The sequence below is a fragment of the Danio rerio genome, chromosome 4 (genome assembly GCF_049306965.1).
Source record: "Danio rerio strain Tuebingen ecotype United States chromosome 4, GRCz12tu, whole genome shotgun sequence".
Lineage (NCBI taxonomy): Eukaryota > Metazoa > Chordata > Actinopteri > Cypriniformes > Danionidae > Danio > Danio rerio.
The window spans coordinates 4916308-4931640 of NC_133179.1; the positions used below are offsets into that span (position 1 = coordinate 4916308).

The following is a 15333-nucleotide window of genomic DNA, read 5'->3' on the forward strand; positions in this document are numbered from 1 at the left end:
GCATCCTGGCCTAGCTTGCCCATTGGACTCTGTCCATCATGGTCTTCTAACCATGCCAATATCATCTAATTGGCTTCACTCCTTCTCCTCTCCAGAAAGGTAGGTAGTTAAGAAGATCCCTCATAGCTAAATAAATCTACAAATTACTAATTACTATTAATATTACTGCTGATGTAATGGTTGGGGAAGTACGAAGCAACATTACGTATAGGAGGCCATGCAGTACTATACCAGGAAGGACAGGGTTAACGCAGATGCCTCTACACAGCAGAGCCTGACAAAGGCAAAGTAAACACTAGGCCGATGAGGTAATGCAACAGAAAAAGCCTCTCTACCTCCCTGGCTGTGAGGGATTGTGTGTCCTTTCTCTCATGTGGAGCAACACACCGAGAAAGACAGCGAACAAGAAGAACAAGTTAAAAGCATCCCAGAGGTCCGACTGGACCACCGCTACTAGTCTTAGATCAATCAAGTTTATCCTAAAAGAAACTCCCATTAAAGGGAGAAAGTAAACGGCACTCTGTAGGGCCCCATGGTGTCCTTGGTGAGCTGATAAGCAAGAACGGAGGGCGTGGTGGTGTGTGCTAATGTAAGGGTTTTTGTTCCTCATTCTCAGTCATGTGTTGCTGATTTCTATCACACTTGGTGGTCACTGTATACCCAATTTAAATTAAGCAGGACAATTTAAGTGCAACTCGACTGGTTTTTCTGGTGCACTTCTATCTTGCAAACTCTTCTCTTGTGTGGATAAAGCACCTGATATCATCTGCACCGCTGAAAGAAGAGTCAGACGAGCGTGACCATCAGACAAACACCAAAAGGATCAGAAAACAAGACCAACGAAAGACGCCCTTACGTTTTATTTTTGGCTAAGCTTTGCAGGGGATTTCAGACCACACCTGTAATGAACACAGCACATTGCACTTGCCAATGTTCACTGATGTGCAAGCTCCAATAAAACAGCCCCCTCTGAATCCCCCCACCCCACAGGAAGTCCCAGGCCACCACACCTTTTCCTCCCCAACACATTCCTCGGCTAATGGGGTTTCTGCAGAGAGCAGCAAAAACTGTCAATACCCTTATGCAAACAAAAAGGCTGGACTCCCGTCACTGGGCGATTGTCTGACAACCAAAGGCATAAAAATGAGCATTCTGTGCGACTTCCTACTCAGCAGGACAGTGGGAAGACCGAACTGCATGATGTGATTCTAGAAGATTCAGAACTGCAGGGAGGTTTATGGACTACAGGAAATCATTGCCAACAACAATAAAGGAATGGAAATCACCAAGGAAGTTAGTAAACACTTACAAAAAAGCTTAAACTAGTCACATTACCGGCAGCAACACTTCCTTTACGTTGTGAAACAAACATACAGGGTCATTTGCTGAAATATACAAAGTCATACTCTAGAGCAGGGATCGCCAACCTTGTTCCTGGAGGTCCGGTGTCCTTCAGATTTTATCTCCAACCTTAATCAAACCCACATAAACAAGCTAATCAAGGTCTTACTAGGTATTATTAAAACACCCAGGCAGGTGTGTTAAGGCAAGTTAGAGCTAAACCCTGCAGGACACTGGACCTCCAGGAACACGATTGGTGACCCCTGCTGTAGAGTTTTCATTTAGTTGTGTTTTCATTGACCACCCCAATTTTGTAGCTTTCAACAAGTATTTTGGTACTTTCACAACAAGTGCATCTCGTAAGGTTATCTACACATGTTGTTATTTAGCTCATGGGATGTTTCATTATGAGTACTATAACATCACCTCACAAGGGAATGTCCACATAGGCCTTGCCTTGATACACCCAAGACATCAGCCCTTAACCATAAAACCCCTTCTAAACTTCCTCCAATAAAGTGCAGTTTCATAACTCTGTTTGTCTACATGGAACGCCAAGGGAACAAGAAAATGTACAGCAATGTACATTACGAAACCCAGACATGCTTAAACAGCACTAGGTGTGTAAAGTAAGACTGTGGAAAACATCTTTCATCTCCTTTGTTGGCGTCCCCTACAAACAGGCCAACAATAAAGCAAGAGCCCCTCAAGGACTCTCACAAGCTGCTTTCATTGGAAAGCTTGACCAATGCCTCCCAGCGATTTCCATCCCAACGTCACAAAGTTCTGCTGGAATAGTAACTCATGACTGACAGTTTACTTTAAAATGAACGCATTTGTAGTACTACACACGATTCCCAAGTAGGTGCCTGTGACTTGTTTGGGATTTATGGGTAAACTAAGCTTCAAAGATTACTGATAACAAAAGATATGAGATAAACCATAAAAATAGGGTGTGTTTACTATTGCTTGCAACTAAAGGCAACACTATACTGTAAAAAAAAAAAAAAAACAGTCTGCTACTTTCTCAGAAAGAAGACTTCTTAAGAAAGTGAGGAACCTGAGTCCTTTACAAACCAAAAAGACTTGTCCTTCTTGCACAACGCCAAGTTAAATACGATCCGGGGTTGATTCACACAGAGAGGAAGTGGAACCGTCTGACTCACAGCGGCAGCCTGATTGATCATAACAAACCTGTCAGGCCAGATGGGAGTACAGTTCCTTCAGTGAGCTCAGAAAACAATGAAATATAACCTAATTCTTTGACGTCTCGGGTCATAATTCCTAAGAAATCTTCCCACTCGCAATGGCTGTGAACTCTGAGAAACTAAAGAGGAAAACTTTGTCAAACTTCATCTGTTGTTTACGATGCCATGCAAAGCTGAAATCACAAACCAGAACATAATCAGATAAAAAAGCCAAATTGGATGACCTTGGCAATAAATATTAGCCAAAAGGGAAGACACATGACGTCAAATAGGCCTCTCTGTTAGTTCCTGAGAGCAATGTCTAGCTAATTTGCAGTTGGAAAGCAAACAACGGAGTCTTTCAAATGTATCATTAACAGGATGTACACTGAGCATGATCATTTGAGACCAAAATAAACCTAGTACTAAAGGTATAAAAAAAATTGTAGAGGTCTAAATTCAGTGTGCTAAAAGGTCATAAATTCAACACTAAAAGATCCAGATTTAGTCATTACGATAAGGAGAATAAGAACCATTGTTCACCGCGATACAGGATACAACTGAAGCACTCAGCGATGATGTCATTCCAGAGTTATGACGCTCAGGAATGATTTCAAAGGCGTAGAATGAAAGAGGCTGAGATCAGATGTTACACATGCCAGGTGTGCACTGGGAGAACTTATCCAGTTTCAAAGTCGCATTCACCAAACCTCATGCCTTATCTCTGCACCAAACTATTGTGGGTAGGTTTTATCATGTGAATTATTTTTACTCAAACAACTGGACTAACATTAAGGTTACATATAAACAATCTAATATCGATGTAGATAAAAAGGACTAAAACGCGGGTTCCAAACTGGCAGAGATAGTGGAAGCTTCAACAAATGTTTATCTAGATTAAGGTGCATGAATAAAACAGCTGACAGCGAGATCTAACGAAATCCAGGAAGCGATAACACCCGAAGAAAACCCTGGAGTATAAACACCATTTCCTGAAGGATTCATATCTATGCATGATAAAAAAAAACACAGGTCTTTAACAGAAACCTCTTTGAAATTAAACATGACATCATATACTGTAAACAGGACAAACCTTAGCTGTTACAGCTTGCTGTGTTAATGGTAAGACTGTTGTGTACATGAAGCAGACGGGACTTTGAGACTACATTTATTGCTCCAATTAAGGACGTTTATACCTAGTATCAAAAGGTATTCGCATCAACAGTAGATTAATGAGGCACATTCTTTTTTGTCCACTTAGTTTCAATCACTTTTCTGATTTCTTTACGGAGAGAAATGTGTATGTATGCATGTTTGTTTTCTAATCTTATAACCTAATACTGTGAAATAGGAGACGGCAGAAACATTTCTGCACTAAAAGCCACTAAACTACAGCGAAAGTTGTGGATTTGCATATGTAAGACAATATAATGGTTTTACATGCTTTTTCATAGTACAATTTTAAAACATTAAAATGTTTAATTAAATAAAAATGTAAATAAAATATATATTTTTAATTTAAATAATTATTGCAAAGCAGTTTTGGGTTTCAGTTTTCAGCCAAATTCATTCAGAATTTTCGGTTTCGACCCAGAATTTTCATTTTGACGCACCCCTAAAAAAAAAACTCTTTTCTTATACAACCCCAAATCAGAAAAAGTTTAGACAGTATGAAAAATGCAAATAAAAAAAGGTAAGTTTTCTAAATTTACTTGTATGATTGACTTGTATTTCATTGCAGACAATACGACAAACATTATTTAATGTGTTCCTCATTTTGCACACATTACAAACTCCTGGCTGTGGAAGAAGAGGATACAGGTACTTGAGTGGCCTGCCTGCAGCCCTGACCTGTCTCCAATAAAGAATGTGTGGGGCATTCTGAAGGGAACAATGCGACAAAGGCTCTATACTGATGCCCACTTTAAGACTTGTTTGCAAGAACAATGGGACAAAGTAACACCAGAAACACTTTATCACTTGCAGTCTTCAGTCCCTAAACATCTTTTAAGCATAGTGAAAAGGAATGGCAACATTACAAAGTGGTAAATCCTTTACTGATACAACTTTTTTTTTTTTTCAAGTGTTGCAAGAACTAAAACTAAAATTAATTTTAGTGTTGCAAGAACTAAAATTAAAATATTTTTTTTTAAATCATGAGGAACACATTAAATAATGCTTGCTGTATTATCTGCAATGAAACGCAAGTCAATGTACTTTTAGAAATTACTACTTTCTTTTTTTATTTGCCTTTTCCATACGGTCCTAACTTTTTCTGATTTGGGGTAGTAGCATACAGATTTGAAACTTAATAATTTCCAAACCATGACATGTGCTCCAAATCAAAGTTGGAAAGTTCAGTTCACTATGCAGAGGTTTTGCGTGACATCGAACCAATGGACCATATGACAGCGAGGCCGAACAACCACCTTCATCTGGTCTTATCTTCCTCTTCACTGTAATTACAGCTCTTCTCTGCGAAACTGCAACCAGATGCTGTACATATAAATCCATATGAGTCTACCCGAGCCATGAACAACGCAAGGGAGAGTGGGATGTCTGTAAATATCAACCCATTTTCAAAGCTTCAAGAATATCAAAGACACTAAATAAATCATATTGATGGGGGCTTTAATTGCTAGTATTTCATGCACTGGTGTAGTATTTTATGCAACTGGTGTAGTTTTGGGTGGGTGCAGTTAGACGTTGCCATCATCAAAAGCAGATTATAATAAATGAGATGCACACCTGGATGATAATCAAATACTGCTCCATGACGCACAATGCTACTTTGTGGGCTAATCAGATTAAGTGGCAATGCTCTTTTTATGCTGAGCCTGATGCCTCTTGAAAACAAACACAGTGGCCTATTGGAGGCTTGTAATCTGACGCTTCCCTAAACAGTCCCAAAATAGTCTAAAATATTGCTCCAGCCCTCTGAGAGTTGGTTTTGATGTCTTAATAAGTTGGTTTTGCGCAATGCAAGATCTGAAACCGCTGAACCCAGTTGATGTGTTCATGTAACAGTGACTTATTCGACCATGACAGAGCAAGCAGAGTGAAATTCTTTCCATTCTGAGATGAAAGGGACAGACACAAAACACGAACTCAGACAAAACAGCGGAGCATAAAGGGAGTTTGCAGGGTACGGACAGAGCAACACATGGCTCAACATGCCATAAGTGGAGAAGTTTTTTTTGTGTAGCAATTTCAGTGCAAAGTTATGGGTATTTAGCATATGCACAAGCCATGTTTTACCCAAAAATCTAAAGAATATAAAATAAATATATTTAGTACATAAAATCGCAACCATCTACAGCATTGGTCCCCAACCCCAGTGCCAATTTGTACCGGGCTGCACAAGAAGAGAGCATACAGGGTCCCGTTATGCAAGTATAATAAACATAAAAACATTCTTTTCTTCCTTTTCAATTAAATTGATTAATGAGCAAATAATCTGTTTGAAAAAGACGCATTCCAGTTATTTATTGTATTGGTAAATTTAGCTAAAAAATGTATTTTGCTACTCTGGTCTGCATCACAAGCTCCATCTTTTAAAATGTGGATATCACAGATTGCTACATGGCTACCATTAGAAAAACTTACCTATGACAAACATAAAAAATCTGATAGATTTTGGTCAATTTGGTCTCCCCTTTGGGAGTACATAAAAGAGCTCTCTTAAATTAACACAACATCCTTGACATTCATTTACACTTTTTGTTATAACCTACTCTAAGATGATGTAATTGTACTTTTAATTATTTTTCACCTGTATATTTTATTTTTTTATTTCTTACATTAATTTCTTTTACTTTCACTCTCAAGACTTACATTCTCTTTAATATGCTACAACATTTTGATGTTAATGTTTTGTGAATATGGGCATACAATAAAAAAATAAATAAATAAATAAAAATTGATCAATGAGCAAGTTGGGTAGGATGGTCAAAGATTAAGATAATTGGACTGGTTGGCATATATGAGGGCAGTGGGGCACATTATATTTTATTTTATTTTTAAATGACTGATTTTATGGAATATTAGGAGGCATTTTAAGATTAGATTTTAATGTGCATGCATGTTATATGTTGTCTTGTTGGTGTCTATGTACATCAGTACCTTTTATCTAAAACAAATTTCTCCTACGAGAGACAATAAATTTTACCTTGACAAGAAATCATTAATCATTTCAGTTGTATTTCAGTAGTCTGAACAATCTTTTATTTTGAAAAATCTCTATTTAAAAAAAAAAATGACCGTATTCTCTTAGGTCATCTCGCCAAAAATCAACCCACAAGCTAGCAAAATGAGTAAAAAACAGACGTCTTGGGAGCGTTTCTTTGCAGAGCAGAAAAGGCCCAGTGAAGGACCCACGGGTTGCCAAGGAATGGATCCGCAACCCATTTGTCAACAAATAAGGTGAATCCAGCAAGGCTGTGCAAGAAGATCAACTGCTGGAGATTACAAATGATGGCGGCTGTTCACATATTGCGTCTTTTCCATGTGCAAGTCTGTTATTTCCAGTGGAGGTGCACGGCTTGCATATTGAGAGTGTCACGTGGCTTGTGCCTTTTAGGCGTGCCAAGTTGAAAACATCTCAACTTTCAGAATGCCACGAGTCAGGTGACAACAACTATGTACAAGAATATACACATTTCTGTAGACTAATTATCTCAGACAAATACAGAACAATCAAACACTGAAGCGCTTCTTAATTTTCTACATAAACAAAAACTTGTGACCAATCTGAAGTGGTAAAAAAATAAATGAATAAATAAAAAACGGTTGGGGACCACTGATCTATAGGACTCTTAAGATACTTTCCATTGTTTATTTTTTTAATGCTTTTAAATTCTTATTACAAGATAAACTGACTTAAATTCTGTATACTTTAAATTTCAAAATATTTTTAACAACGCTTATTAAAATAATACAGTATTTTTATTACTTTTAATGGCCCCAAAATAGGTTTAATATTTGAAGGAATCTACCATTTTGTATGTCTTTTATCTACATTCTGAGGTTAAATGATATATTTTGACACATTATATGTAAGATTTTAGGCCTACTTTACACAAACCTAATTAAACCTAAATATCTGCTATAAATGTCCAATTATTTATTATAAACGTTCATTCTTTGCCACAAAGTGACTTATAAATCCATCATTAAATGAATGGCTTTTGGTTGGCCATTAATAAGATTCAAATATCTGTGGAAAAAGTTTTAGCAGCCTATAAATGTCTACTTGTTAGTTTGAGAAGAGGTGGATAGTGTGAAATAAACATTTACTTTCAGTCCTGTGAACAGCAGAGTTTATTCCTGCGTTTGCACTCATGAAACCCTGGAGCTTATGTTTGCATTAACATCCTCAAGGTTTAGTTTTATCTATCCAAGCATGGCTGACATGAAGGTCATTAACGCTAATAACAGTCCAAATGATCTGAACCCTAGCGAAGAACTGACGTAATGACTCAAAGTGCTTTGATCACTATCTCGACGGCTGAAACATTCAGCAAGTTTTAGGAAAAGCTTGTGGAAAAGCTAAACAATGGATGCGAAACCTTCACAAGAGTTCACAGCTAAGTTACTTTGTGTATTCGGTGGCTGTGCTGGCAAAAGCATGTGAATATTCAAGGCCGAAGACGTCATTCGCAAACCATTCGCCACCAAATGGAACTCAGCCACAAAAACAAAGTGGGATACTGTAAACATGCAACCGACCGCTTTAATCCGCAGGTAAAACATGAGCTTCTGTATACAACCGCAGCAGGCACTTTTGAGTTTAGTCAGTGTACGACCGCTGATTTAATTTCCGCTAAATCAAGCATTGAGTTATAAAAACAGCCTGCAAACTGAAGATAAGTGCCTGGCCTTTCCCCCATACTATCCTGAAGAGCAAAGCTTTCAGAAAACCAGGAAAATGCTTTCAGCGATTCTGAGTTCAGCAATTCACACTCTCTCATCCACTGTAGAGATAAAGCGCAAAATATTTTCTATTTTAAGATTTTTTGAATGCAGTTGTTGCTTTGATAAAAACTACTATATATCCAGTGCTCAGCATAATTGAGCAGACCCCATTTTGAAAATAAATGTTTCTCCATTTCTCAGTGAATATAGGCGATGTATTTTGGTGCATTTAAACAAAACAGATTTATTAAATAGATACATTTATTAAAATAATATTTTTATCCCCAAACATTTTTAGAAATTAAAAGATAATACAATTAAATTCTAGCAAAATATTGAAAAAATAAAGTACAACCTACAAAATTGCAACAATTCTTATTTTTTTTTTGCCTCTTGATTTTTCCACTTTTTGAAATTTGTATTTAATATTTTTCTATAACATATAAATGTGGGTGTACTAGTTTTTGGACCATTATCGTAAGTTATTTTGTTAGACGAGCTTCAGAATTGGCTTCAGTACTGACTAATGTAATGTATATGCTCAAATATAACCTTGTAAAGCTTCCTATTAAAAATATGAATTTAAAAGAGAGATTTGTGAGGGTGTACTTACATATGCTGAGCACTGTATGCATGCATGCATGTATATACAGATTAAAATACACTGAAAACTTATTCACTAGATTTTTTTAAGGCAAGTGGTTGTAAACAATTAGTAATGTTAAACGTGTTTGTTTAAATTCAGCTTATATATATTGTTTGCAACATTTTGCAATGAACCATTTTTTCAGTGTAATTAGTAACTGTAATTTACATTTTTTAATTCTTCAATCAACTTGCTTTTATGTGTTTAAAATAATACAATTTAGTATGATGACTGACTCTTTTCGATACATTTTAATAAGCAGAGTTCAGAATGAGAATCTTATTTCAGTTTTAGATTAATATAGACTGACTGACATTGGAACTTTTTTTATTTATTTATATTAGGGCTGCACGATATTGGAAAAAAAACTGACAATGCAATATTTAGTTTTTTTGCAGTATATATTGCAATTAATAAATACATAAAATTAATACATAAAATTAATAATAAATACAATTTATATATAAATAAAAAAGCTTTATTTGAAAATAATTCATTTTAGATTGATTGGGGTAATTTTGTAAAGTATCTACATAAAAATAAAATGCATAAAATATAATAAATGACAGGCAGAAAAACATGTCAAAGCAAATTACAAATGATATATGGTTTTCATGGGAGTCTTAGAGTATTGAGGTACAGAAACTGAGTATTTAAATACAAAAAAACACTGTACAGTCTTCAGCAAATAAATAATATATCTTTGTTAAAGCTATAATGTTATAATGTATTGTGCCTGAATGCATTAACTATAAAATATCACACTTATACAATGCTTTGACTACTGTGTGGATGCACATATTTGTGATGTCAATGCTGAAATGATTCATTGTGCAGCTCTAAGTTATATTTAATATACATCCATTCATTACTTTCATTTGATACACTTTCTATGTATATAAATATGTATTTTTATGTAAAGTTAGCCAATTTAATTTGATGTAAACTCTAAAATGTGACGTCTCATCATTGGCGTTTGTACTGTACAAGTTGATGCAACAATACAAGTACTGTACTGATCTTCAAGCCAACACACGGAGTTATTATAGTCCTAATGTTGCTCAGTATGAACCGAGCGCTGTATGTGTCCCACACAAACCCCCATGATCCTGCTGTTTTGCAGGCCTGCCCTAGCAGCTGTTTCCCAGGGTCAGTGCATTTGTGGCATGCAAGGGGTGACAAAACACATGAAGCACAGGTCATATCTGCTCTGCTAGGAACTTGAGAATGGTGAACACTCATTTTTTTTGCAGATACGAAGGTAACTATTTGCATTTCCCACATATTTGCGCAAGTGGCCTTCTAGGAAGAGCAAGAACTTGAATTTTCGGTTGGCTTTGCCGATGATGAAATAGTTTGGGAGTTGCATGGGGGGCAGGGGTGTATTAGTAAGGGTGAAGTAAGAGGAAGTGAGCTATAGCAAGATGCCGGGTGGTTTAAGGAACTGACTCATTCATTTTTGAGCAATTCCTTCTACAGCTGCTGCATTACGCGACAGATTCATCTGCTTGAGTAGCGTGCACATTCCTACGTCTGGAATTTGACTTAAGCACTACGCATCTAGTGAGCTTTCCTTGCTTTCTACTGACTAGAATCAGGGTGGAGTTACTCAAAAGTGTGATTAAAAGCTGAAAGGGTTTCTCTTTGCATTTTTAAATTTAGGTATAAATGACCACACCGTCAAGACGATCTATACCCTTGTTAAGTCATGATGTGTAGTATACTGTTTCCGTGTCCAAGCTGCTACTCATTTGAATTGAGAAAATATTCATATATGACCACTTTTAGTCATATCACACATTAAAGCAAATTGTATAGTCTAGGGGAATCAAAATAAATTGTTTCTTCGGTGCACCGCGATGCAGACGCGGACAATTCGGTATCGATTCAGTAATAACCATAACCGGTTATTATGTAGTGACGTCATTTATCTCCTATGCGCTCTGTCGCAAGGGAGGTGAGCGTCGTTATTTACAACACTCAGCCAACTCAGGGCCGGCCCGTGGCATAGGCACCATAGGCAAATGCTTAGGGCGCTGTATATCCAGTGGGGCGCCAGAAATGAGCGCGCTCCAGTTGGTTTTGTTTTCGATTTTCCTGACACACTTTCAGTTATGGACGGCAATAACTCAAAAAACGCTTACCCTAAAAAGATCTAAAGTGTGTTTCCTACAGAAAGACAAAGCTGGTTATGTTTCACAGCTGTCTTTCTTTTTTTCGCTCGACATTACGAGCACTGCTCCGTTTAAGCCCTCGCAGTCTGCGTTTACTTTAGCCGACAGAGCTCGCGCTGAGAGGAGCTCTCTGTAAGGGACCGTCGGAAAAGTGCTTATTTTTTTTTTTCTTCGTTTTTCTGCTCTGCTCAGCTCGAGCTCTCCCTGTTGCAAGGGCTTAAGTGTGTTTGTTTGTGTGTGTGTTTGTTTGTTTGATGCTGTTTATGTTTGTGAATGTGTTTGAATGAGAGACAGTGTGTTGCTGTGTGTCTGTGTGTTTATACAGACAGCATGTTATAGCCTCCCCCCTAAAATATAACACTATATATGGAAAGCATCGTCAATGCACCGTGATGCACCGAGATATCGAATTGAACCGAATCAATGGCATGATAATCGTAACCGAACCGAACCGTGAGACCAATATAGGTTCACACCTCTAGTATAGTCACTGTCTACACAACAATATTTGGACTCGCTGCATCACAGACACCAATATTGAAACAATTTAGAAATATTTAATACCTTTCCAGCCATCAGACATAAGGCATGGGTATATATTTTGCAATCGTGGTTTTCAAAAGTAGCTTTGTAAACGTTTATTATTACCGTTTGTTGAGTCTTCCTGTTGGGGTTGTCACGATATTGGAATTCGGTACTAATTAATACGGAAATTTTAAAAACGCCCATTTCCTGCTAACATTTGAGCGCGTTTTAAACAGCGCTGATTTGCTATCGTGTTCACGTGCTCAACAGAAATGACTGTGATTGGCCGCGAAGGGCATCAGTTCACTGAACTCACCGCTGTTTACTGAGTGTAACCACAGATATAGAGGCACTGGAGCGTTTTAAAGCCATGATTCATCAGCGGATCGCTTGTATGTCAGCTTATAGACAAACCAGCTGATCGACGTGACTTTGAAACGCTCCAGTGTCTGTATCTGTGGTTATACTCAGTAAACAGCAGTGACTGATGACCTTCACGGCCAATCACAGTCATTTCTGTTGAGCACGTGAACACAAAGGTAAATCAGCACTGTTTAAGAACACGCTCAAATGTTAGTAGGAAATAGACTTTTTTTAAATTTAGGAGTCCTGCGGAAAAAGTGATTGACAGGTGGTAATTTAAATAACTTATCTTAATTTATTAATGATTTGGTTATGGGTAAAACAAAGACCATGTGGGTCAGGCAGTTGAAACGGTAGGCTACAAATAATTAATTCATTATGAATGAATTAATTATTCATAAATAATTAACTCACCACCGCCTATGACGCGATATTTCACATTAGACATCGTACGATGCCAAATTGGTCGACATCGCCCAACCCTAGTTGAGAAACCTCTTTTGGACAATATTCACCTTTAATATTTCTCTTGCACAATATCCTGCACAACTTTGTTCAGTCTCATGTAAATGTACTTGTCTTAATTGTATGGTTAAGAATCTTATAGTATATGTTAGTTATGCATAGGTCCAGTGTTGTTTGTATTTATGATTCATTTATGTAGCACCGTTGTCCTGCGAGACACAACATTTCGTTCCTCTGTTTGTCCACACATGTAGCAGAATGACAACAAAGCTCAACTTGACTTGAGATGACTAGAAAAGTTCATTTGAACTAAAAAATTTAAGGCACAGGCAGCAATATTATAAATATAGAAATTAATATATATATATATATATATATATATATATATATATATATATATATATATAATATATAAATATAATATTATACTGTACCATTGTTGTATTTACTTTGAAGAATGCTTATATACTGAACATGTAACACACATTTTTCACAAAATTGTGCTTTCGTAGTTTACAAATACACAAATTTTGTACTTTGAAAACCTTTCAAAAGTTTACATTTTCATGCCGCCAAAATAATTTGTTAATGCACAACCAAATAAAACAAAAGGTTTACTGTTTTTAAATTAAAAACACAGTTTGAGCTAACTTCTTAGCATGAATAAAAGTCAAAGTATGAAGGAATGAATTGTGATGAATCCTGGAAATGCCTTCTTTTTTGAAAAAATGTCTGTGTGTAATATATTAGAGTCATATTTAGACTTAAAAATGTGTCTATATATACAGTAGGTGACTGATTACTAGGGGTTTGGAACAAACCCAATAAACAATGTGTAAAAGTTTCCCCCCGGAAAACACAAGTCACATGACAACATTAACTTCGCAAAAACTTCTCTCCACTGACATTTGTCTCACAATTGGGTAATTGACTGGAGTGTGGGGGTGATGCTATGAATCTTTTCTCTTGGAGTCCTCCATGCAGTCACACATGACCATGTGGAGGCCATATTCAAATCACATGAGGTCAGTCACACTAGAGACTCAACACAGCCAATAAAACTGTGAAATTATGAGCAGTTGTCTTTAATCCGGACATGCTGATGTCAGTCAACTGAGAACAAGACAAAGACACTGAACAAAAAACGGCTTTCATGAGCTAAGAGTGACCTACTTCATCATAACCTCCCTGCCATGATGGCATGACGTAATGCTTTTAAACAAACCATAAGTCGTGCACATTCAAATAAAGATAATATGCATAATAAACCAAAACAAACTAGTGGTTTAATGTGCACAATTCATTATTAAGCCCATAAAATGACCAAAGAAACAAAGCAACATGTACTACAGTGACATCCAATGCCCATAGTATGTTTTAAACATAAACAGCACTTCATTGGTGCAATCCAACACAAAAGAGCCATTATTATAAGGTCATTCATATCAAGGACAAGCCTGTAGAGCAGTTCATATAGAGACATTCACCTATGCAAGGTAAATAACAAGAAATACAATATAGCACGTTCACACCTAAACTAAAGATATATTAATGCTTTGTTTAAAACACTGAATTATTCAGCTATAGAGAAAGAAATTATATTTACTAGGCTAAACTTTTCAAAGCAAACGGATACTAGTTATTGAGTGAGGTAAAGTTGGTCTTATATTTGCACATTCATTCATTTTTTTTTTTTTTTGGATTATTTATTTATTGCAGAACAAAGCCAGCATACATAGCTAGCAACAACTATATACAAGCCAGGGTTTGCATTAAATAAAAATACATAAAGAAATTACAAATAATAATAATAATAAAATAAAGACATTACCACATTCATTCATTTTTGACCAGGGACAACATGTGACAGTCCCTATATAGTTTACCATGCTACTTTGAATATTTAGTTTGAAATCTCATGCAAGTATGATTTCAAAACGACATTAGCTCTATCTAAATGACTGCTCAATGATACTAACATGTTTTCCTTATTTAGAATATGCTAACAATACTTTTCTGAAATTGTATTATTAAGGAGAAAGTCTAAATGTGTGAATATTAAACCATCTTAATCCCAATCAGTTAATGTATATCATAGCCTACGTGTATGCCCTGACATCATAGATATGTTAGAAACTATATATAACACGTGGTTGTGCTTTGCTGTTGTAACAATAAAGCATGTAACTTCCAAAACAAACAACATAATAAACAATATAAATAAATAACAATTCACCTTGAGGTTCGGAGGTTTAAGCAAAGGCTTCTTGAACAGAGAAGTTCTGGCAGTGAAAAAATATTCCTCTGAATCCTCTTCCAAACTACTGTATCCACTACTCATGGTGCTCGTCCACGACATTTGAAAAGAAACTCTGACACATCCAAAAACTGAGCTTTATATCAGCGAAAAAATACAGTAAGATTTAACTTGAATCAGCACGAGTCACTGTCGCTGCCTAACCATTCGCTTTAATTCGCTCAATAAGGCGAAACAGTCGGCTAATTCCAAAAACGCGTTTACGTTTCTTGTTAAATGTGTATTACCTATATATATAACAAAAGATCGGCGTGTTGAAAATACTTTAAATGCTCCAAACGCCACGCAAATCGCGCTCATTCCTTCTTAAACACTTCTCAAACTAAAACTGAGTGACTAACCGGAGCGGCTCACTGGAAAAGAACACACCCACATACACACACACACACACTCTCAAATACA

The 15333-nt window shown here is 36.5% G+C and overlaps 1 protein-coding gene across 4 annotated transcripts in view; it reads right to left on the reverse strand.

The window, feature by feature from the left end:
- Window positions 1–15333, reverse strand: part of rassf3 (Ras association domain family member 3) — a 65282-nt gene that overhangs the window by 17433 nt on the left and 32516 nt on the right. Inside the window, exon 1 of one of the 4 annotated variants that reach the window (XM_001331777.8) lies at window positions 14851–15302. The exons of the other annotated variants lie outside the window; for them this stretch is intronic. Within the exon in view, the coding sequence (XP_001331813.3) occupies window positions 14851–14973 (123 nt within the window). The 5' untranslated portion in view covers window positions 14974–15302. Of the gene's footprint in view, window positions 1–14850; window positions 15303–15333 lie in introns of those variants that run through there. 4 annotated transcript variants of the gene reach the window in all.